Source organism: Scylla paramamosain, chromosome 26 (assembly GCF_035594125.1).
Source record: "Scylla paramamosain isolate STU-SP2022 chromosome 26, ASM3559412v1, whole genome shotgun sequence".
Taxonomy (NCBI): domain Eukaryota; kingdom Metazoa; phylum Arthropoda; class Malacostraca; order Decapoda; family Portunidae; genus Scylla; species Scylla paramamosain.
Window position 1 is genome coordinate 83,758 of NC_087176.1, and position 21,606 is coordinate 105,363.

At 41.7% G+C, this 21,606-nt stretch overlaps 1 protein-coding gene and 2 long non-coding RNA genes across 8 annotated transcripts; 2 read left to right on the top strand and 1 right to left on the bottom strand.

The window, feature by feature from the left end:
• Nucleotides 1-674: 674 nt before the first annotated feature.
• LOC135113521 (uncharacterized) lies at nucleotides 675-9,750 on the bottom strand. Of its 2 annotated transcripts, XR_010274856.1 has the most exons (6): nucleotides 8,993-9,750; nucleotides 8,621-8,790; nucleotides 8,206-8,469; nucleotides 6,755-7,011; nucleotides 3,002-3,186; nucleotides 675-2,110 (listed from the first exon to the last, which is right to left on the bottom strand). It is a non-coding gene; the product is annotated as an uncharacterized LOC135113521 (long non-coding RNA). The 2 variants fall into 2 exon arrangements; XR_010274855.1 differs by having other exon boundaries at nucleotides 675-3,186; nucleotides 8,993-9,746.
• Nucleotides 9,751-9,933: 183 nt separating this feature from the next.
• LOC135113530 (uncharacterized) lies at nucleotides 9,934-13,358 on the top strand. Its single transcript, XR_010274868.1, has 2 exons — nucleotides 9,934-10,166; nucleotides 13,160-13,358. It is a non-coding gene; the product is annotated as an uncharacterized LOC135113530 (long non-coding RNA).
• Nucleotides 13,359-13,608: 250 nt separating this feature from the next.
• LOC135113525 (uncharacterized) lies at nucleotides 13,609-20,583 on the top strand. Of its 5 annotated transcripts, XR_010274864.1 has the most exons (9): nucleotides 13,609-13,721; nucleotides 14,327-14,604; nucleotides 15,367-15,534; nucleotides 16,556-16,663; nucleotides 18,395-18,580; nucleotides 18,739-18,914; nucleotides 19,031-19,153; nucleotides 19,724-19,833; nucleotides 20,039-20,583. XR_010274864.1 is itself a non-coding variant. In XM_064028776.1 (8 exons), exons 3-6 carry the CDS (start codon nucleotides 15,481-15,483, stop codon nucleotides 19,123-19,125), a joined length of 462 nt encoding a protein of 153 aa, XP_063884846.1. In that variant the 5' UTR covers nucleotides 13,609-13,721; nucleotides 14,327-14,604; nucleotides 15,367-15,480; the 3' UTR covers nucleotides 19,126-19,153; nucleotides 19,724-19,833; nucleotides 20,039-20,583. The 5 variants fall into 5 exon arrangements, 2 of the variants coding, with proteins under 2 accessions (XP_063884846.1, XP_063884847.1); XM_064028776.1 differs by lacking the exons at nucleotides 16,556-16,663; nucleotides 18,739-18,914 and adding an exon at nucleotides 17,723-17,849; XR_010274862.1 differs by lacking the exons at nucleotides 19,031-19,153; nucleotides 19,724-19,833; nucleotides 20,039-20,583 and having other exon boundaries at nucleotides 18,739-18,990.
• Nucleotides 20,584-21,606: the final 1,023 nt, after the last annotated feature.

Sequence of the window (21,606 nt, forward strand, 5' to 3'; positions counted from 1 at the left end):
TCTGACTGTGGCCCTTGCAATGAATGGCTTAATTGTTTATTTACTGTTCCTTACGTGTTTATTGATTATATGTGAGTTATTTATTTGATATTCATGATTTTTTTTTTAACTTCGTATTTCTTTATATGATAGTTTTATCTTTTCGTGTTTTCTGGCTTAAGTTTTGTTTATTACTCCTTGTTTGTGTTATTAGGTGTGTCATTAATTATTTGTCTTATTTCTCGTAGTTTAATGGATTTTTTAGCACTTTAATTATTAGAGTTCCTCACCAGTCATTTTATGAGAGAGAGAGAGAGAGAGAGAGAGAGAGAGAGAGAGAGAGAGAGAGAGAGAGAGAGAGAGAGAGAGAGAGAGAGAGAGAGAGAGAGAGTCTAAATGAATGATAAAAAAAATAATAATCAGTTACAGTATTTTATTTATAAACAAGAACAATTCATGATAATAATAATAATAATAATAATAATAATAATAATAATATTTAAATACAAGGAGGAAAATGTGTAATAATAATAATAATAATAATAATAATAATATTAATAATAATAATAATAAGTAACAATAACTGCTTTTATCTTACTCACACAGATAAATAGTTTTATAAATAGTTTATTGACCATAAACATTGTGTACATACACACAAAATTAAATAGAACAGATAAAAATTTCAAAATGTAGTCAGTGACACACAGAAGACTGGTGACAAAACCTACTAAAGCCCATTAAATGATTGGGTGTCTCAAGTTTCCACATCATCAGTGGAACACTGCTTCTGAGCACTCAGGGATGGACAAGCTTTTCATGGCTTGTGTGAATGGAGACAAGACGTGTAGGGGATTTATTTGTTGTTTTTTCTTGTCCTACTCTCTCTTCCTCCATCTTGACTCTTCCTTTGCTTCATCCTACTCTTTCTCTTGCTCATTCTTTCTCTCTCTCTCTCTCTCTGGACTTTTCAGACATAGCTCCTTATGATTTTTTGGCAATCCCAAACCTGTTGACAGTATCCTTATCTGAGAGCCAAGGAGACCATGCAGAATGTGGCAGCATACCTATCATTGGTTGCAGAAGCATTTGAGCAGTGGAGTGATGGATGATTGTAGGAATGTGGTGGCACTGCTATCCACCATGACATTCATCCACATAACAGAACCATCTCACATGGTGCATTCAGCCTCAGGGAGAGGAACCTCTGTAGCCTTGGGCAGTAGCCCTTGGTCAGGTTTGCTCCAGAGTCAAACCTGCTTACCATCCGAGAATACCTTGGGGAGGAATGAGGAAGCCTTTTGCTCTGAACCCATGAAAATTGTTCAACCCTATAAGGGAAAAATATGAAATGTTGAACAAATTGATGAGAAATGGAAGGATTAATGGGCTAAGTGTGTTGGATTACAGAGGGCTTTCTTTGAAGGACATTTTGAATGATACCATAATTTTGGCCCTTAGCCCAAGGTTGGATACTTCTGAACCGTTCTTGCATTTTTAAGCTAAGTAATATAAAATGCTCAATTAACAAAGGAAGGATAATGAAAAGATAAAACAAATCAGGAATTATATCAATTCATAGCTTTATCATAGTTCTAAGTCATAAATACTACAAAAATTAGTCAATCTCTTCAGAAATAATTATAAGATAAGCTTTAATAATAAAAAGTATGTATAAATAGATGAAATGTTGTCACCTTCACCAATGCCGGCTTCTTGTTATTCAGCACATGCTTGTGCTTCCTGAACACCGGTCTCATACTGGATAGAGACAGTAATGTATGGAGGTTTGATGCAATACAACATTTTATATAAGGATCAAAACTTGCATAAACTTCCTGTTTGTGTTTTTCTACTAAGGTGCAATTGTTAGGTGAGCATTTGCAACTTCCTACACTTAAACCATAACATCCCTACTACAGTGGCTCAGAGCCACACCATCACTTGTTGCTTGTCCACTAGTAAATAAGTTTTTTGTTTGTTCATTCTCATTCCTTCCCTATTTAAAACATCATTCCATCTTGTCATGGCCTCTTGAAGATCTTGTTGGCTTCCTGTCACGACAGCGACATCGTCTGCATAGGCCAGCATGATCTCTTTATCCTCCCTTACACACACTTCCTTCAGGCATCTGTCCATGTATATAATGAATAGCAAAGGAGAGAGCATCAATTATTCAATTATTCAATTATTCCTCACACACACACATACATACACACACACACACACACACACAAACACACACACACACACACACACACACACACACACACACACACACACACAGGTAATAACAATAATATCTACCCTATATTGTAATGCACATTTTCATAATCACCACTGAATCATCATCATCATCATCATCAATATTTTTTATCAATAATATTAACAGTATTTATATATGTACATAGCATTACTATTATTACTACACACACACACACACACACGTACATACACTCACCTCTCGGCAGGGGTGGTGGGGAACAGGAGGAGGAGGAGGAGGAGGAGGAGGAGGAGGAGGAGGAGGAGGAGGAGGAGGAGGAGGAGGAGGAGGAGGAGGAGGAGGTGGACGAGGAGGAGGAGGAGGAGGAGGAGGAGGAGGAGGAGGAGGAGGAGGAGGAGGAGGAGGATTAACACTGTGTGAGTGACTGACAGACTGACTAACTGACTAACTCACTAACTGACTGAATGACTGACTAACTGACTGACTGAATGACTGACTAACTGACTAACTGAGTGACTGACTGACTGACTCACTGACTGATACATACATACATACAGACAGACACAAGTACACAAGAATAAAAAATAAAATACATAACTGAAAAATCATTGCAATACACAGACAGACAGACAGACCAATGACAGAAAGACAGACAGATGGAGACAAACTAAACAGATAGATAGATAGTGAAATGACCACACAAAACACACACACACACACACACACACACACACACACACACACACACACACACACACACACACACACACACACACACACACACACACACACACGCACCTGTTGAACATAGTAAGCTGTGGCTTACTATGGCTTATCCCCTTATCAGCTGGAGGGAGGGCTACAGCTAATAATCTTTTCTTCTTCCTTATCCGTGCCTCCTCCTCGTCCTCCTCTTCCTTTTCCTCCTCCACCTCGTACTCCGGAACTGGCGACCCCACCACCGGCACCTCCGACATGGCCTCCTGCGGGATGGTAAGGTAGTTAGGGAACTGTCTGAGTTAGCGTGTGTGTGTATGTTGGTTAAGTTTGGTTAAGTGTTAAATAAAGAATGGTACTCTATATTAATTTCAATATTTATCTACTTATTATCTGTATTTTGAAGATACATGTACCATTTGAACTGTAAACCTTTGTAATTGTCTGTCTCCTGCACACCCAGCTCGTCAACACCCCTGTGCCTGCAAACGGGTCACTGAACATTAAATAAACTTGTCTCAGTCCCCTACATACACACAAGTGGCTGGCCAAACACTGCATCAACACAAACAATGGATAAACAGTGGGAATCTGCTGGTCTGAGTCCCCTACATACACACAAGTGGCTGGCCAAACACTGCATCAACACAAACAGTGAATAAACAGTGAGAATCTGCTGATCTGAGCCCCCAAAACACACTAGTGGCTGGCCAAACACTAGATCAACACAAACAGTGAATAAACAGTGGGAATCTGCTGGTCTGAGCCCCCAAAACACACAAGTGGCTGGCCAAACACTAGATCAACACAAACAGTGGATAAACAGTGGGAATCTGCTGGTCTGAGTCCCCTACATAAACACAAGTGGCTGGCCAAACACTAGATCAACACAAACAGTGGATAAATAGTAGGAATCTGCTGGTCTGAGCCCCCAAAACACACAAGTGGTTGGCCAAACACTGCATCAACACAAACAGTGGATAAACAGTGGGAATCTGCTGGTCTGAGTCCCCTACATACACACAAGTGGCTGGCCAAACACTGCATCAACACAAACAGTGAATAAACAGTGGGAATCTGCTGGTCTGAGTCCCCTACATACACACAAGTGGCTGGCCAAACACTGCATCAACACAAACAGTGGATAAACAGTGGGAATCTGCTGGTCTGAGTCCCCTACATACACACAAGTGGCTGGCCAAACACTGCATCAACACAAACAATGGATAAACAGTGGGAATCTGCTGGTCTGAGTCCCCTACATACACACAAGTGGCTGGCCAAACACTAGATCAACACAAACAGTGAATAAACAGTGGGAATCTGCTGGTCTGAGTCCCCTACATACACACAAGTGGCTGGCCAAAACACTAGATCAACACAAACAGTGGATAAACAGTGGGAATCTGCTGGTCTGAGTCCCCTACATAAACACAAGTGGCTGGCCAAACACTAGATCAACACAAACAGTGGATAAATAGTAGGAATCTGCTGGTCTGAGCCCCCAAAACACACAAGTGGCTGGCCAAACACTGCATCAACACAAACAGTGGATAAACAGTGGGAATCTGCTGGTCTGAGTCCGCTACATACACACAAGTGGCTGGCCAAATACTGCATCAACACAAACAGTGAATAAACAGTGGGAATCTGCTGGTCTGAGTCCCCTACATACACACAAGTGGCTGGCCAAACACTAGATCAACACAAACAGTGAATAAACAGTGAGAATCTGCTGGTCTGAGCCCCAAAACACACTAGTGGCTGGCCAAACACTAGATCAACACAAACAGTGAATAAACAGTGGGAATCTGCTGGTCTGAGTCCCCTACATACACACAAGTGGCTGGCCAAACACTAGATCAACACAAACAGTGGATAAACAGTGGGAATCTGCTGGTCTGAGTCCCCTACATAAACACAAGTGGCTGGCCAAACACTAGATCAACACAAACAGTGGATAAATAGTAGGAATCTGCTGGTCTGAGCCCCCAAAACACACAAGTAGCTGGCCAAACACTGCATCAACACAAACAGTGGATAAACAGTGGGAATCTGCTGGTCTGAGTCCGCTACATACACACAAGTGGCTGGCCAAATACTGCATCAACACAAACAGTGAATAAACAGTGGGAATCTGCTGGTCTGAGTCCCCTACATACACACAAGTGGCTGGCCAAACACTAGATCAACACAAACAGTGAATAAACAGTGAGAATCTGCTGGTCTGAGCCCCCAAAACACACTAGTGGCTGGCCAAACACTAGATCAACACAAACAGTGAATAAACAGTGGGAATCTGCTGGTCTGAGCCCCCAAAACACACAAATGGCTGGCCAAACACTAGATCAACACAAACAGTGGATAAACAGTGGGAATCTGCTGGTCTGAGTCCCCTACATAAACACAAGTGGCTGGCCAAACACTAGATCAACACAAACAGTGGATAAATAGTAGGAATCTGCTGGTCTGAGCCCCCAAAACACACAAGTGGCTGGCCAAACACTGCATCAACACAAACAGTGGATAAACAGTGGGAATCTGCTGGTCTGAGTCCGCTACATACACACAAGTGGCTGGCCAAATACTGCATCAACACAAACAGTGAATAAACAGTGGGAATCTGCTGGTCTGAGTCCCCTACATACACACAAGTGGCTGGCCAAACACTGCATCAACACAAACAGTGGATAAACAGTGGGAATCTGCTGGTCTGAGTCCCCTACATACACACAAGTGGCTGGCTAAACACTGCATCAACACAAACAATGGATAAACAGTGGGAATCTGCTGGTCTGAGTCCCCTACATACACACAAGTGGCTGGCCAAACACTAGATCAACACAAACAGTGAATAAACAGTGAGAATCTGCTGGTCTGAGCCCCCAAAACACACAAGTGGCTGGCCAAACACTAGATCAACACAAACAGTGAATAAACAGTGGGAATCTGCTGGTCTGAGCCCCCAAAACACACAACTGGCTGGCCAAACACTAGATCAACACAAACAGTGGATAAACAGTGGGAATCTGCTGGTCTGAATCCCCTACATAGACACAAGTGGCTGGCCAAACACTAGATCAACACAAACAGTGGATAAATAGTAGGAATCTGCTGGTCTGAGCCCCCAAAACACACAAGTGGCTGGCCAAACACTGCATCAACACAAACAGTGGATAAACAGTGGGAATCTGCTGGTCTGAGTCCCCTACATACACACAAGTGGCTGGCCAAACACTAGATCAACACAAACAGTGAATAAACAGTGGGAATCTGCTGGTCTGAGCCCCCAAAACACACAAGTGGCTGGCCAAACACTAAATCAACACAAACAGTGAATAAACACTGGGAATCTGCTGGTCTGAGCCCCCAAAACACACAAGTGGCTGGCCAGACACTGCATCAACACAAACAGTGAATAAACACTGGGAATCTGCTGGTCTGAGCCCCCAAAACACACAAGTGGCTGGCCAGACACTGCATCAACACAAACAGTGAATAAACAGTGGGAATCTGCTGGTCTGAGCCCCCAAAACACACTAGTGGCTGGCCAGACACTGCATAGGCACAGATGGGGAGCTGGTTTGGCCTGACAGCACCCTCCAGTATTCATGTAAATTCTGGCTACCATTTGCAATTCTATTTTGGGGAGCCACACCTCAGAGAGTCTCTTTTATTGAAGTTTTGTCCCCCCCCCACGGCTGGCTGGCCTACATAACAAAATAAATAGATAATGTTTTTTTTTTTGTCAGTTAGAGGACTTTTTCATCTCTACCTGTTGAAATAAGATTATCTCGGAAAGTTTAAAAATGATGCATTACTACTACTACTTACCCTGAACAATACCTCATCCTCAGCATCAGAGGACGGCCCCTCCCCCTCCTCACTGACTAACTGTTGTTGTTGTTGCAGTTGTTGTTGTAACAGAATCAACCTCTTCCTCTCCCTCTCTCTCTGACGTGCCTCCCTCCTGGCCTCCCTCTCTCTCCTCCTCCTCTCCTTCCTCTCCCTCCTCTCTTGCTTCTCTCTCTCTCTCTTGCTGCTGCTGCAATCTCTGGGTCCACCATGTCCTCGTTGATCCTCGGGATTTGCTGCAAAAGGAGGGAGAGAGTGAGTGAGTGGAAGTGGGAGAGAGGATGAGAGAGAAGGGTAAAACTATTATTGTAAGAGAGAGAGAGAGAGAGAGAGAGAGAGAGAGAGAGAGAGAGAGAGAGAGAGAGAGAGAGAGAGAGAGAGAGAGAGAGAGAGAGAGAGAGAGAGAGAGAGAGAGAGAGAGAGAGAAATATGTAGCAGTAATAATAATAATAATAATAATAATAATAATAATAATAATAATAATAATAATAATAATAATAATAATAATATCAAACATTCTCTCTCTCTCTCTCTCTCTCTCTCTCTCTCTCTCTCTCTCTCTCTCTCTCTCTCTCTCTCTCTCTCTCTCTCTCTCTCTCTCTCTCTCTCTCTCTCTTTCTCCTAGTGCAACCTACACTCATAAATTATTTCTTGCCCCAAAAAAGCTAATTTGGAATAAGACAAACAGTAACAAGTCCGAACATAGCAGTGGATCTTAAACTCCTAGAAACTGGAGACATTACTGTATTCCAGACCTTGGCGTTTGTATACAAAGCTCTTAATACAAACACAAGAGACACGGGCTCATGATATTCAGTTAAGACAGACAGGTAACTTGAGGACACCCTTCTGCTGAACCTCCCGTGCCCAACAGAGTGTCGTCTCACGAGGAACCAAGCACTGGACCCGGCTCTCGGACACAGTTAAAAACAAACCATTACATTCCTTTAAATTACTGATAAAACAACACTTAACAAGTAATTATTCATTGTATTTATTAGTTTTCAAATTGTAATCAGCTCTACTATTATAAACATATGTAATTGTTTGTAATTTGTAATAGTTATTATTATTATTATTATTATTATTTACTTTTGTTATTGATATAATTCTTTTTTGCATGTATCTATAATTTGATTGGGTTAAAGTTATGAATTACTTACTAAATAATTATGTACTGTCTTTTTCTTTTTTTTTCATGATAGCTGAATAAAACACTGGTCTTAAACCTTAGTGTAAAATATTCATTAGTCCACAAAGACCTTGTGCTCCATGGACTGGCCATCACATATCAGAATGTCTATATACCAGTCTGTCTGTATATATTAACACCAATATATATCATTTAATCAATCAATCACTCTGTAAGGAAAATATAGACAAATAAATACAATAACAACAGATGTATATACACTCTCTCTCTCTCTCACCTGCTGAGGAGGGAGATAAGCCAAGCCACAGCTAACCCAGGTGTGTGTGGCCCACCTCCACCTCCCATCACCCCCGCTGGCAGCACCGCATGGGGGCAGGAGGGGGTGAGGGATGACTGGGCAGGGGTCACAGGGAGAGGGGTGGCTGGGGCAGGGGTCTGGGGCTGGGGTCGGGGGAAAGCCTGGGACTCCGACCACTTGCATGACCCGACCAACTCCAACGACTTCTGCCCCTAATACCTGCGTGTTGTCAGCTGGAACAACCTGAGAGGAAGGAGGTGCTCAGAAGTAGTAGTAGTAGTAGTAAGATTGATTTTCTATCTCTGTCTCTCCTTTCTGTATGTAAAAAACTTTCTCTCTCTCTCTCTCTCTCTCTCTCTCTCTCTCTCTCTCTCTCTCTCTCTCTCTCTCTCACCTGTATGACATTCCCTGCCTGCACTATCATGGGGAAGTGGGGCTGCGGGGCTGAGGCATCTTGGGGCAACACCTGAAGCATGTTCCCCACTCGAATAACCCTTGTTGTGGCGGTGGTGGCAGTGGTGGTGGTGGCGTCAGTCCCCTCGGCTGCATCGTAAGGTACTGGAACTGTTGGGAGGAGGGGGGTTAGTTTTGGGCGGCCACGCCCCGGGGACTTAGCCTTGGGAGGAGAGCGTGCCCAAAGGGGGGCAGGGACCGGTTCTTGTAGGGGCTGCGGGCACACGCGGGAGGGCGGCCCTGGGGAGAAAGCTACTAGATTCGTTCAAAGCATATCTAAACCTAACAGAACACTATTTACAAATAAACCCACCTGTTATAATTAGCTTGTGCAACAGTTTGAGGGCGAAGGTAAGGAGTGAGGAGCCACTGCTTACAGGGATAGCCACTGTCCCCGGGAAGGTAGCATCCTGCAGGTACATGTTGTTCCTCAAACATCAGTTTGAGTGCTGACTTATCTAGTATTCTTGCATCGTTGACTGAGCCAGGCCACCTTGCCACAATGTCAAGAATCTTATAGTGAGCATCAAATACTACTTGCACATTTATGCTGTGATAGCGTTTCCTGTTCACATATACATGTTCATCGACATGAGGAGACACAATTCTTATATGAGTGCCATCAATCACTCCCACAACACCGGGAAACTGAGTTACTTGCATGAACTCTGCCTGTTTTTGCTGCACTTCACGCTGGGTGTGAGGGAAAGCCCCGAACTGGCAGATTACTTCTGGGTCAGCCAGTGCATCAATTGTCTGTGATATTGCACGGCTGATAGTGGGCTGCGTTGTTCCAAAATCATCACAACTGCACTGTTGCATTTTTCCTGTGGCTAAATATCGTAATGTGATGGCCACCATCTCAGGGGTCAAGGCTCTATTTCTTTCAGTTTTACTTTGCAGCTTGTCTCTCACTATATCAGTCACTGCAACAATACCAGCACGGTCCAATCTGAATCTTTTCAGTAACTCAGCATCGTCGTACTCAGCGAAAATATCTCTTCTCACTCTGTAGGTGCGCCGCTGACGTTGTTGTGCCGCCTTCCTGCTAACGGCTGGGTTCATCATGCTCTAAATAAATTTTCCACCTACCTTTAATAATCTGTTGGAGGTAACTTGTGGAAAGAGAAAAAAAAGTGCATTATTTTTATGCAATAATATTTTTAATTTTTTGAACTTGAAAATGCAATATACTTTAATCCAGAGATTTAAAAAGTGAACATACGTTTTAACCCAGCGGGTGCTGTAAAACAGTACGTTGGCGGTTCACACCAGTTCAGAAGTAAGGTATCTTAAATTGCACTCGACAATGTTGTGAATACTTTAAAATGCTTGAAGCCATACTTGATGCCTTCCATAACGTGTAAAGTAAGAAGTTAGCCTGTGTTAAAAAGTGGTGATCCCTGCAGATTACCAAGGCATTCAGTCTCCCAGCAAGTGCCAAGAGGCATTCATTCAATGCTCCGCTGACACCAATTTGCCCAAAGGTATGCATTATAATGTGGAAAGTACATTACGTACGGTGTAGAGGTGGTTGTCTAGTGATATAAATGGTAAGGTGGTGGTGCTGGTGATTGTGATGGTACTACACTGTTATTACCGTATGTCAGTATATTGAGGCTTGATATCACTTTTATTAATGTGCCAGTATTTCATTACCTATCTTATGAAATAACACTAGCTCTTGATATATTCTTTTCTACAAACCTTTAACAATAATTGAAACGTTTTTTTAAATTGAATTCAATGCCTTTTCTTATTGATGAAAATAGGAAATAATTATGGCTACCACTGGCTAGACACGCCATACCTTGCCTTGAGTTTAGGTATGGTTAGGTTAGGTTTGATATGGTTGGGTGTAGTTAGGTTAGTTTTGGGTATGGTTAGGTTACAGCAAGTACAGTTAGGTTAGTTTGGGTGTAGTTAGGTTTGGATGTGGTTAAGTTAGTTTAGGTATGGTTAGATTACAGCAGGTATGGTTAGGTTAGTTTTGGTGTGGTCAAGTTAGTTTAGGTATGGTTAGGTTACAGCAGGTATGGTTAGGTTAGTTTTGGTGTTGTTAAGTTAGTTTAGGTATGGTTAGAACCTTGGACAAAAAAATGAGGAACATCACTGAACCAAAAGATTTTTATTTATTTATTTATTTATTTATTTTATTTATTTATTTATTTATTTAATTTTCTTTTAATATTTCAATGAAAATTAGCAGTATTACTTATATCTGTCAACTTTCCCAAGAGGGTTAGAGAATGCCTCAAGCCATTTGTAAGATAAGATTACACGTAAATTGCTTGGTTTAAGAGAAACTGGCATGTTAGTAAAATGAATCTTTACTGTCATGTGAATGAATATTTATAAAATGCAAAAAGTTTAAATCTCCAAGAACAACCTGTGTTTTACAGTAATGTGGGTAGCCCACATGGGACCCATAAAGTAGCCCACAAAACACCCCACATGCCTCCCATTATCCAATGTTGGCTGGGGTATATATATATATATATATATATATATATATATATATATATATATATATATATATATATATATATATGAGGAGGCAGTAGACATCTGCCTAAATGATAATTACTACCAGTGAGGTCTAAAGCACTGTTCAGGGGGTGCTGTGAACTTATCATTAAACCCAGCTGTGACCTCGCTGAACGTTTCCCTTTGTGTCTCACAACACAAGGGGGCAGTCATAGCCTGCCCTCTAAAGACAACTCTCTTCCTCCACACAAAACTACAAGCACCTAATAACACACACACCCCTTCACTCAAAAATTTTAAAATCATCGTGGCGACTCCTACACCAGCCTCGTAGTCCCCATCTGGGGAGGGGACCATAAATGTCCCCAGGTCAGACTGCCTTTCTGTCAAAGACCCTAAGTGTCTTGACACCCCCCTCAACTTTTTCTTCATTAACTTCTGCAACATTCGCAGTCAAAGATCTAATTTTCAATCTGTAGAACACCACCTCTCCTCTTCTAAACCTCATCTTCTTTTCCTCACTGAAACTCAGGTGTCCTGAGGCAACTGACAGTAGCTCCTTTTCTGTTCCCTCTTACTTTCTCTATCCTCATTTTCAGTCCAAAGCTGGATGCTGCGTTTATGTGCGCAATGATTTAACCCTGCTCTCGTGCCCACGCTCTTGAATCTTCTGAGTTTTCCACCATCTGGCTACGACTACAGAGTCACTCTCATACTAAATTTATCTGTGCTGTATACCTCTCACCTAACTCCTCTGATTATAAGAAATTCTTTAACTACTTAACTTCCAAAGTGGAGCACATTCTGACCCTCTTCCCTTTTGCAGAGATCTCCATTCTTGGAGACTTCAATGTTCACCACCAGCTTTGGCTTTCCTCTCCCTTCACTGACCATCCTGGTGAACTAGCCTACAACTTTGCTATCCTCCATGACCTAGAGCAATTGGTGCAACACCCTACTCGTATTCCTGACTGTCTTGGAGATACGAGTACACCCAACATTCTTGACCTTTTCCCCCCAGCCTCAGCCCCAGCCCCAGCCTTTTCATCCCAGCCTCTCCCAGTGTATCCTAGCCTCTCCCAGTCCATCCCAGCCTCTCTCAGTGCATTCCAGCCTCTCCCAGTCCATCCCAGCCTCTCCCAGTCCATCCCAGCCTCTCTCAGTGCATTCCAGCCTCTCCCAGTCCATCCCAGCCTCTCCCAGTCCATCCCAGCCTCTCCCAGTGCATCCTAGACTCTCCCAGTCCATCCCAGCCTCTCCCAGTCCATCCCAGCCTCTCCCAGTGCATTTCAGCCTCTCCCAGTCCATCCCAGCCTCTCTCAGTGCATTCCAGCCTCTCCCAGTCCATCCCAGCCTCTCCCAGTGCATCCTAGCTTCTCCCAGTCCATCCCAGCCTCTCTCAGTGCATTCCAGCCTCTCCCAGTCCATCCCAGCCTCTCCCAGTGATAATAAAGCAATTTGGATTTAGGAAAGGGAGATTGTGTGTTACAAACTTACTGAGTTACACTTAGATCTATAGAAAACTGTTATCAAATGGCATATAACATTTTATGTTATATGCCATAATTTATTATGGCATATAACAGATTATTATTACAGATGCCATTTCTTAAAGAAATGGCATCGGTTTTTTTTTTTTTTTTTTTTTTTTTTTATTATTCTCTTTCTCTCTCTCCCTCCCTAAGGCAGTGCTCCTCTTACAAAGGAAAAATAAATAATTAAATAAAATAATTAATTTACAAATCAAGGGATGGATTTGTGTCTGTGGAGGCCTGTGAGCAGCCTGAGTGTGGAGGCCATCTACCTGAAATATTTATATTAATATTTTTGTATCTGTATTCCATGCAGTTTTTAATACATATAATATATTATAGTGAAAGGAACATATTTATTTAGTGTAAATGAAACAAGTGGTTATTTTGATAGTAATAAAAAAAATATTTAGTTCATAGAAAACTAGTGTTTGATTAATTTAAGTTTCTTTCACTTACAGAATATTTATGTGGGAGACTCCTCAGATTGTGGAGACCCCAGATTGTGGAGGGCTCCTGGGCAGCTGGTCTTTTTGTGGACTCCTAAATCTGGCACTGAACAAAATTCTCTCTCTCTCTCTCTCTCTCTCTCTCTCTCTCTCTCTCTCTCTCTCTCTCTCTCTCTCTCTCTCTCTCTCTCTCTCTCTCTCTCTCTCTCTCTCCCCCTCTCCCTCTCTCTCTCTCTCTCTCTCTCTCTCTCTCTCTCTCTCTCTCTCTCTCTCTCTCTCTCTCTCTCTCTCTCTCTCTCTCTCTCTCTCAACTCTCAACCACTGGATGGTATATCAGTTCACACAGCAAGAAGCCAAGGACCCACCGAGGCTGTCACTTGGAAGAGGTCATTGTTGTTGCATCCAGCATCCCAGCCTGACTGCCTAGACAGGTCCCCGCAGGTTGCTGAATGGCAGAGGTGCAGGGCTGCTCCACAGCAAGATGTGAGACCAGTGTGGCAGAGTATGATGTGTACACAATGAGGGACACACTGTAGCCAACCCAGTAGATTACCCGTGCTGCAGTGCTGATTGGGTAGGTGTTGGAGCCTGCAGGAGGAAGAGGAGGAGGGAAAGATGCCATGAAAAGGGCAATTTTAAGACATGGAGGATGATGCAAAGGCAATTTAAAATCTTTGAAAGTAACACATCTTTTTAAATTTAAAAATGTAGAAAAGACCATTTTAAAAATGTTTCAGAGATGAAAATGCAATTTAAGAGTTTTTCTCATCATTTCTAAAAGATTTATATCTCATATCTTACTAAGAAAACTGTTGATATCATCATATGAAGAGAACTACTGATAAAATTAAATACATTACTTGATATCCATATCAGTCATATTAACACCACTTGCTTATATTGCTCATGCCAGAACTAATTCAAGTTAATATCAGCTCAATTATGAAAATACACCAGGTATCATGTAAAGTTTCCCAGTTTTTAAATATATCCTTTAATAACTGTCTTTCTGTATTCCCATCTTATCAAACATTAAACACCACTACCCTTGCATTCAACTTAGTCTCATACCCCAACAGGTCCTCACCCTGCTGTAGGAGGGCTGGCAACATGTACCAGCCGTCTTACCAAACACTAAATGCTCCAACACTTGAACTGACCAGTCTTACACCTCAACAGGTCCTCACCTTGTTGTAGGAGAGCTGACAACATGTACCAGCCAGCAGCAACTCCCATGCTAACAGGCTTCTCCCCCGTGGGTATGTAGCACCTCTGGAGTCGCTCGATGAAGAAGAGGATGCTGGCGAGGCCTGTCGTGTTAGCCGGGATGCGCCGGTACAGAGCTGTGTCCGTTGGGGTTGTGTAGGCAAGCATCTTCTTGGCAAGGTCCCTCGTAGGTGGCCGCAAACAGTTTACGGCTGTGGGATGAGAACTTGTCTTGTGAATGTGACGTTGGGGTGAGTGTTAATCTGATTTTGTGTTTACTATGTTCTGTGGGGAGTGGGTGTTAATGTGATTTTTTGTTAACTGAATGCTGTGTCTGACCTCCTGAGGTGTAGTATGGTGGGCCACAAGATTGTCCCTTTCCACTAGGGGCTGACAGATGATATTAAGAGTGTGAATGTGTGTGTGGTGTTAATGTGCTGGAGTGTGCACAGCCAGGAGTGTTTGGGGAATGAAAATAAAAAGGAGTTATGGATGTTTAAAAATGCATCTTTTGAGAGCTAAGTATACAAGAAAGTTGGTGTGTTTGGGGAATGAGTAAACAATGAAGAAATGTTTTGAGGAACTGGGTGTGCAGAGGCAGGAGTGTTTGGAGAATGAGAATACAGGAAGACAGGAATGATTTGGGAATAAGTGTACAAGAAAGGAGTGTTTGAGTGACAATATATAAGGAAGAGGTGTTTTGAAAATGAGAGTACAAGGAATGAGCATTTTGGGAGTTAATATACAAGGAAGCAAGTATTTAAGGGACAAGTATACAAGATTATTTTCCTGTCATATGTCATTATACAAATGTTTTTCTTTGTTATATACATCATTCCCTTTCACTTTTCAATATCTTGTGTTCTCGTCATTCTGATGTAATGTTACAGATAGAGAATGTTTGGTGTCAAATTTTCACTAATTTCATATGTGTATAAACTTTCATTTCATTGACTTTTTTTTACTATTACTACTATATTTTGCTTGCTTTTTAAACAAGTCTTTTCTTTCAGAGGAGGGAAGCACAGGGGAAGAGGAGGACGAGGAGGAAGAGAGTTAAGAGTCACAAGAGGAGGAGGAAGGTGGAAAGAAAGAGGAAGGAGAGGAGGAGGAGGAGGAGGAGGAAGATGGAGAAGGAAAGGAGAAAGATAAGAAGGAAGGAAATGCCGCAGAAGGAGAAGGTGAGTTTGTTAATAAGGTTTTGTGTGACAAGTTTTCTGAAAATTTTATTTGTTTACATGAAGTTTGTTTTGTATATATTACTCTTAATATACTACTTCTCCCACCACATGCAATTTGTCTGTCTGCTGTTGTGGTTCTTTCATTTCTTGTTCCCTTTCCTGAATATACCATTTCCTTAGTTTCATATCTAGTACCCTCCAATAAAATTTCTGCTTCTCGGTCTCTGTACTTCTCTCGTTTTTTTTTGCTTGGCTTCATTCCTCAGATCCCTTCTCTTTTTCCCTTTCTTCCAAGTTCATATCTCTTTTTTACCCAAATATTCTTGTATTCCTGAATTTTCAGCCAGCTTCCCAGTTCTCACTAGGATCTCCTTTACTGTAACTTGGGATCTCATTCTCACTTTTAATGGTCTTTTACCTCCTTCACTATATTTTCCAATTCTATATGCTTCTTCCACTTCTCATTCCAGTCCCTGTTCTTCACCTTGGACCATTGTAATAATTTTCCTTACCAACTCCTCTCTCTCTCTCTCTCTCTCTCTCCTCTCTCTCCTCTCTCTCTCTCTCTCTCTCTCTCCTCTCTCTCTCTCTCTCTCTCTCCTCTCTCTCTCTCTCTCTCTCTCTCCCTCTCTCTCTCTCTCTCTCTCTCTCTCTCTCCTCTCTCTCTCTCTCTCTCTCTCTCTCTCTTATTCCCTTTTCTTCCTTTCTTCCTTCCCTCCTATCTTTGTTTCTCCCTCCTCCTCCTCCTCCTCCTCCTCCTCCTCCTCCTCCTCCTCCTCCTCCTCCTCCTCCTCCTCCTCCTCCTCCTCCTCCTCCTCATTCATTCTACCTAACAAGAAATAATGGATTCAAGATTATACCCAAACGTTTTAAATCCCACAAGGCCCAAACATTTTTTCTTTAATCGTATAGTAAATATATGGAGTAAACTTCCTGCAGAAATTGTGAACAATATTGAAATTGTGAAAGCAATATTATTGAATCAGTTCATCCTAAACATTTGCACTTTGTTTTTCCACAGAGCAATAAGAAATTAGAATTGACAGAGAAACCAGACAAGGGACTGCATTTGAAGAAGCACAAGAACCAAGAAATTACATCATTCAATGAAATGACAACATAATCTAAAGTAAGAATTTACATAGCTTTCATTTTGGTTTACATTCTGAAAGGTAACAGTAACATGGATATGTTTTTATATTGAAATCTTTCTCTGATTGCATACAAATGGTACCAATCAACAAATAATAATGTAATACTTAGAAGCTGGGAATTCAAATCACTGGTAGATAAAATGAACCACCATTCTAGAGTGTACATAACTAAGGAATTAATATACTGGTTAACTGTCACACCAGCATGAACAGAATAACAACAATTGTTGAGTAGAGTCTGTAGGAGGCAGGGAAGGAGGCATGTAGTCAGTTTTAGAGAGCAGTTATTATGAAATCAGCTGTAGAATATTCCTAAGATGCAATACTACTGGAGTCTGTCAGCTTGAAGACAGTTTATTAAAGAAGGGAAGTTCATGAGATATAAAGCCTTTGATTATTCAGTTTCATTTCCAAAGTAACATTTATTTATTGGTGTGTTGCTTCCTGTAAATAGTAAAGCCTTGACAGCACTGCATCTCTCACACCACGCTGTAACTGTTGAGAGAACCATAACCCTTAGAGAGAGGAGGAGGGAATCCTTGGTTTATGTTCAGTAAAGCCCTGTATTCTTGTCATGGCAATGTAGAATGGAGGCGTCATTGGTTTATGTTCAGTAAAGCCCTGTATTCTTGTCATGGCAATGTAGAATGGAGGCGTCCTTGGTTTATGTTCAGTAAAGCCCCCGTATTCTTGTCATGGCAATGTAGAATGGAGGCGTCCTTGGTTTATGTTCAGTAAAGCCCTGTATTCTTGTCATGGCAATGTAGAATGGAGACGTCATTGGTCACATACTGTTCTAATGTAATCTAATGTAATCTAATGGAATCATGAAGGTGTAAAAATGCAGGATATGGATGGGATGCTACATCAGCAGCTTTTGTCATTAAGGGTGGTAAAGTGAAAGATTTGTTAATCACTTTGGTCTTTAGTTGATGCTTCTGGTGAGGCTTTCCTGTTTAAACTTGGCATAATATATATAAAATGATGTGGCATGTTAAACAAGTTAACTTACTGCCTTCTTGTGTCTTTCACAGATAGAAATCAAAAACGTCACAAGACAGAATAGTGAGCTGCATGCACTTATCACAGAGTATAAAGTCACTCCCTCAGAGGAAAAAGACAAGGATGGCATGTCTTCATGTGAGAACTCAGAAGCTAAATGTGAGCTACCATCCACATGAATATATATTTGTATATCAAACTGACATTCTCCTTGGAGGGAGGCTTTCCAAAGTGCACACACACACACACACACACACACACACACACACACCACACACACACACACACACATCTCTGCATCAGGACCTCAACAGCCAGACTGATAAACAATTACTTCACCCAAGATGATCAGCTGATAGGATTAGCTGTGGATGAGCCTCCTGTGGTGACTAGGAGTACAAAAGCCAGCAGCTAATTTTGGGAGCTGCCAGTCATCATGGTCCTGGTGTCTGAGGTGCTGCTTTTGCATTTTCCCAGTCATGGGATGAGGCTACATCACATTTATTCATTCACAGTTGCTCTTAGTTATCTCTGTTACAAGTTAAAATTTTTCCTGGCTCCACAGACATTTCTGGTGCATCTAACCCTCTCTCCATTGCCCTTCTATTTCCCTTAGTCTTATACCCACTTCTTACATTACGTCTAATTACTTCCATTGGTCATTCTTGTCTGGCCCCTCTGTTGCATCAATTTTTCACCTCCAGGTACAGATACCAAGGGGAAATTGCTGGGTCAAGTGGCTACACTGACATCTGAGGTTAGCAGGTTGGAGAGTGAGTGCAGCAGTCTTCAGGTTCAGCTAGACTGTGAGAGGGATAAGTATAACAAACTGCTGGGAGAATCTCTTGCTCATGAAAAGTTGTCTGAAGATGTCATAACTGAACCAAAAGGTAAGAAAGTTTATATTCTCTAATAATAAAGCAAATAATTTTTCCTCACTGTTGCTCAATTTTTTGAATTAATAACAAAATAAAAGCATTGTTATTGGATTTGTTTATTGAGGCTGTATTAAGAAAAGTTGAGAGAAACAAACTTATTGTTTTATCAGGAGAAACAACAGGATTGGGAGGAACTGAGCTTTAACAGAAGCTGCAACAACTGCAGGAGGCTCACAGGGTCCTGGAGAGCAGGTTAACTTGCAGCATGAAGGAGGTGGCTGAGCTAAGTGACAGGAAGTAGCAGCTTAAGCATGCTGTAGTGCATGAGGAGACAGAGTCCATCGGTGTATGCATGTTTTTTGCTCATTTGAATCATCTGTAAAAGTGAAGTGGAGAAAGTGTTTACTGTTTACTGTATGCCATTTCCTTGGTCTTTTAATGAGAATTTTTATCCTTCTTCAGGTGACTACATCACCATCTACCAGTTGCAGCGAGGAGTGATGAAGCAACAAGCTCGAGAACGCGAGTTAGACCTTGCCAGCCTCCATCATGAATGAGAGGAAATGAAGCAAAACCACTCTGCAGGTTAGTGCTCCTCTTTTGCATCTCACACACTTCTTATTCATGTCATGGCAGATTAGTGATTTCTGCTGCATCTCACACACTTCTTATTCAATTGCTGGCAGGTTAGTGATCTCTGCTGCATCTCACACACTTCTTATTCAATTGCTGGCAGGTTAGTGATCTCTGCTGCATCTCAAACGGTTCTTATTCAGGTGTTGACCAAAGTACTAAGCCTTCATATCATTACCTTGCTCTGTGATGGAGGCTACACCATCTGGCATCTAGCTGAGATTTAATGTTGCAGTAAAGCTTCCATATGAGTTCATGTAGAGCAAAATGTTTTCAAATGCCAGGGAAGTAGTGTAATGTAACCTTCCAGAGAAATCTATCCCTCATTCATTAGTTAACAGGAGTGTTTAATGTACTTAATGTGATTAGCCAGGATCAAGGGTCAACTTCTTCACTGACCATTTACTCTCAGGTGATGTATCTGTCCTCCATGAGTCACCCAGAGACACATAAGGTGTTGTAAGTGAAATTTCATCTATTAGATTTATTCAAAATGTGAATTAACACAGTTGTTTCCTGCAGGATTTGATATCAAAGCTGGTGCAGGAAAAGGAAGCAGATCATGACCTTCAGCAGCTCGAGAAGATAAGCAGCGTCCTTTAAGAGTCCAGTTGCTATCTTTAGCAGTGTTGGTGAGTAGTAAAAACTGAGCCATCTTATGAAGTGCAACGAAACATTATTATTATCTTCATAATTTTCTTGAAATAAACAGATTTCTGTGGCATGTTGCTCATTAGCACTTTAATATCAGATAACACCAGTTATTTATGTAATGATGTAATGTACTAAGTAGATGAAATACAAGTGGCATCTGCTAACACTCTTGATGTGGAACAGGAACCAGTGAGTCTGAGACACCCACCAGCAGTGGAAAGGTGGCTGACGAGCACCTCAAGCACTCTGAAAAGGTGGAGCAACAACAAGAAACAGAAAATTGCATCCATCATTCTTTGCCTGAGGAGGGAATTGATGCTCTGTTGACCCTTCACACTGATGTCCCTCATGAGGAGGCAGAATATGAATCCTACAGAACTTGCCCATAGAAAGACCAAAACTGTTACTGCTGCCACACTGCCACCACTTCCACTGACACCAAAAGCCCAACTGTGCAGAGAATCCTGGACCTCCGCAATGAAATGGAGTCCACCAGTCACCTGGAGCACTTTAGCCTCCAAAAGTTCCATCCGTGTCCATTGTGTTTGGGTAAACTTATCACTGTATAAGGGGACAAGTATCAGTGTATGGTTACTATATACTCATTTGTACTTAAAGATGTCATGTCACATCATTCTCTCTCTCTCTCTCTCTCTCTCTCTCTCTCTCTCTCTCTCTCTCTCTCTCTCTCTCTCTCTCTCTCTCTCTCTCTCTCTCTCTCTCTCTCTCTCTCTCTCTCTCTCTCTCTCTCTCTCTCTCTCTCTCTCTCTCTCTCTCTCTCTCTCTCTCTCTCTCTCTCTCTCTTCTTTCTTTCTTTCTTTCTTTTTGCATATGTTACTGCTTTACATTCCTCCCCACAGTATTTTTTCATCTACTTTATGACTGCAGTAGTTTTATCATCCCAGTGTATGCTGTATCCACTCTGAAACTGTAATTCACCAATCAGCTCAAATGTGTCTCTGTTTTGATAATCATTAATTTGTTTCAGCTACACAACCACTCTGATAAGGGACAAAATCTACTTCACCAGTCATCTATGTCATACAGTCATATATATTCATACATATGACAAAATACTCTTCCTAAGACATTTCTTATTTTCTCTTCTCAAGTGACCTGTCCATCTATCTAAGGTACCACATAACATTTAAAACTTACAATATTGTGTTTAATTCATGAACACTTTTTTGTCTATCTATGGAGACTTGCGTATAGACTTGAAATGTATTGGGAGTTTTCTTTATCTCTCATTCTATACCTAACACCTGTTCCTAAGAATCCCCAGGTGATAGCCATGGTGACTGGCTGGTCTCCTACTGAGTGGCTGGGGTTTTCCAAAAGTGAGGGTTGGTGTTCCATACCATACCATGTGCCCTGTTTGTATTCCTTCTTTGTCCTCTGTATTATATTCTATGTAAAGATGGTGCTGGGGTGGGATGGTGGTGGGATCTACTTCTTATTCCCTAAAAGTGATGAGGAGTGACACTGGGCAGCATTGATTTGCTCCTTAGAGATGGCTGGGTTCCTGTGGATGAGTGGGCCATGCTGTGCTTTGTCAAGGATGGTGTTTGGTATTGTGATGACTCTTGCCACAATCAAGTGCCTCCCACAGAGTAGTGGAGTACCTATGTATGGTGTTGACCCAAGCTGTCCAGGTCTCATCCAATGCCTTAATATGATTTAGATGATCAAAATGGTTTAACTCACCATTTAATCAGCTGACTGATTTGAATGGAGAAGTATGTAATGTG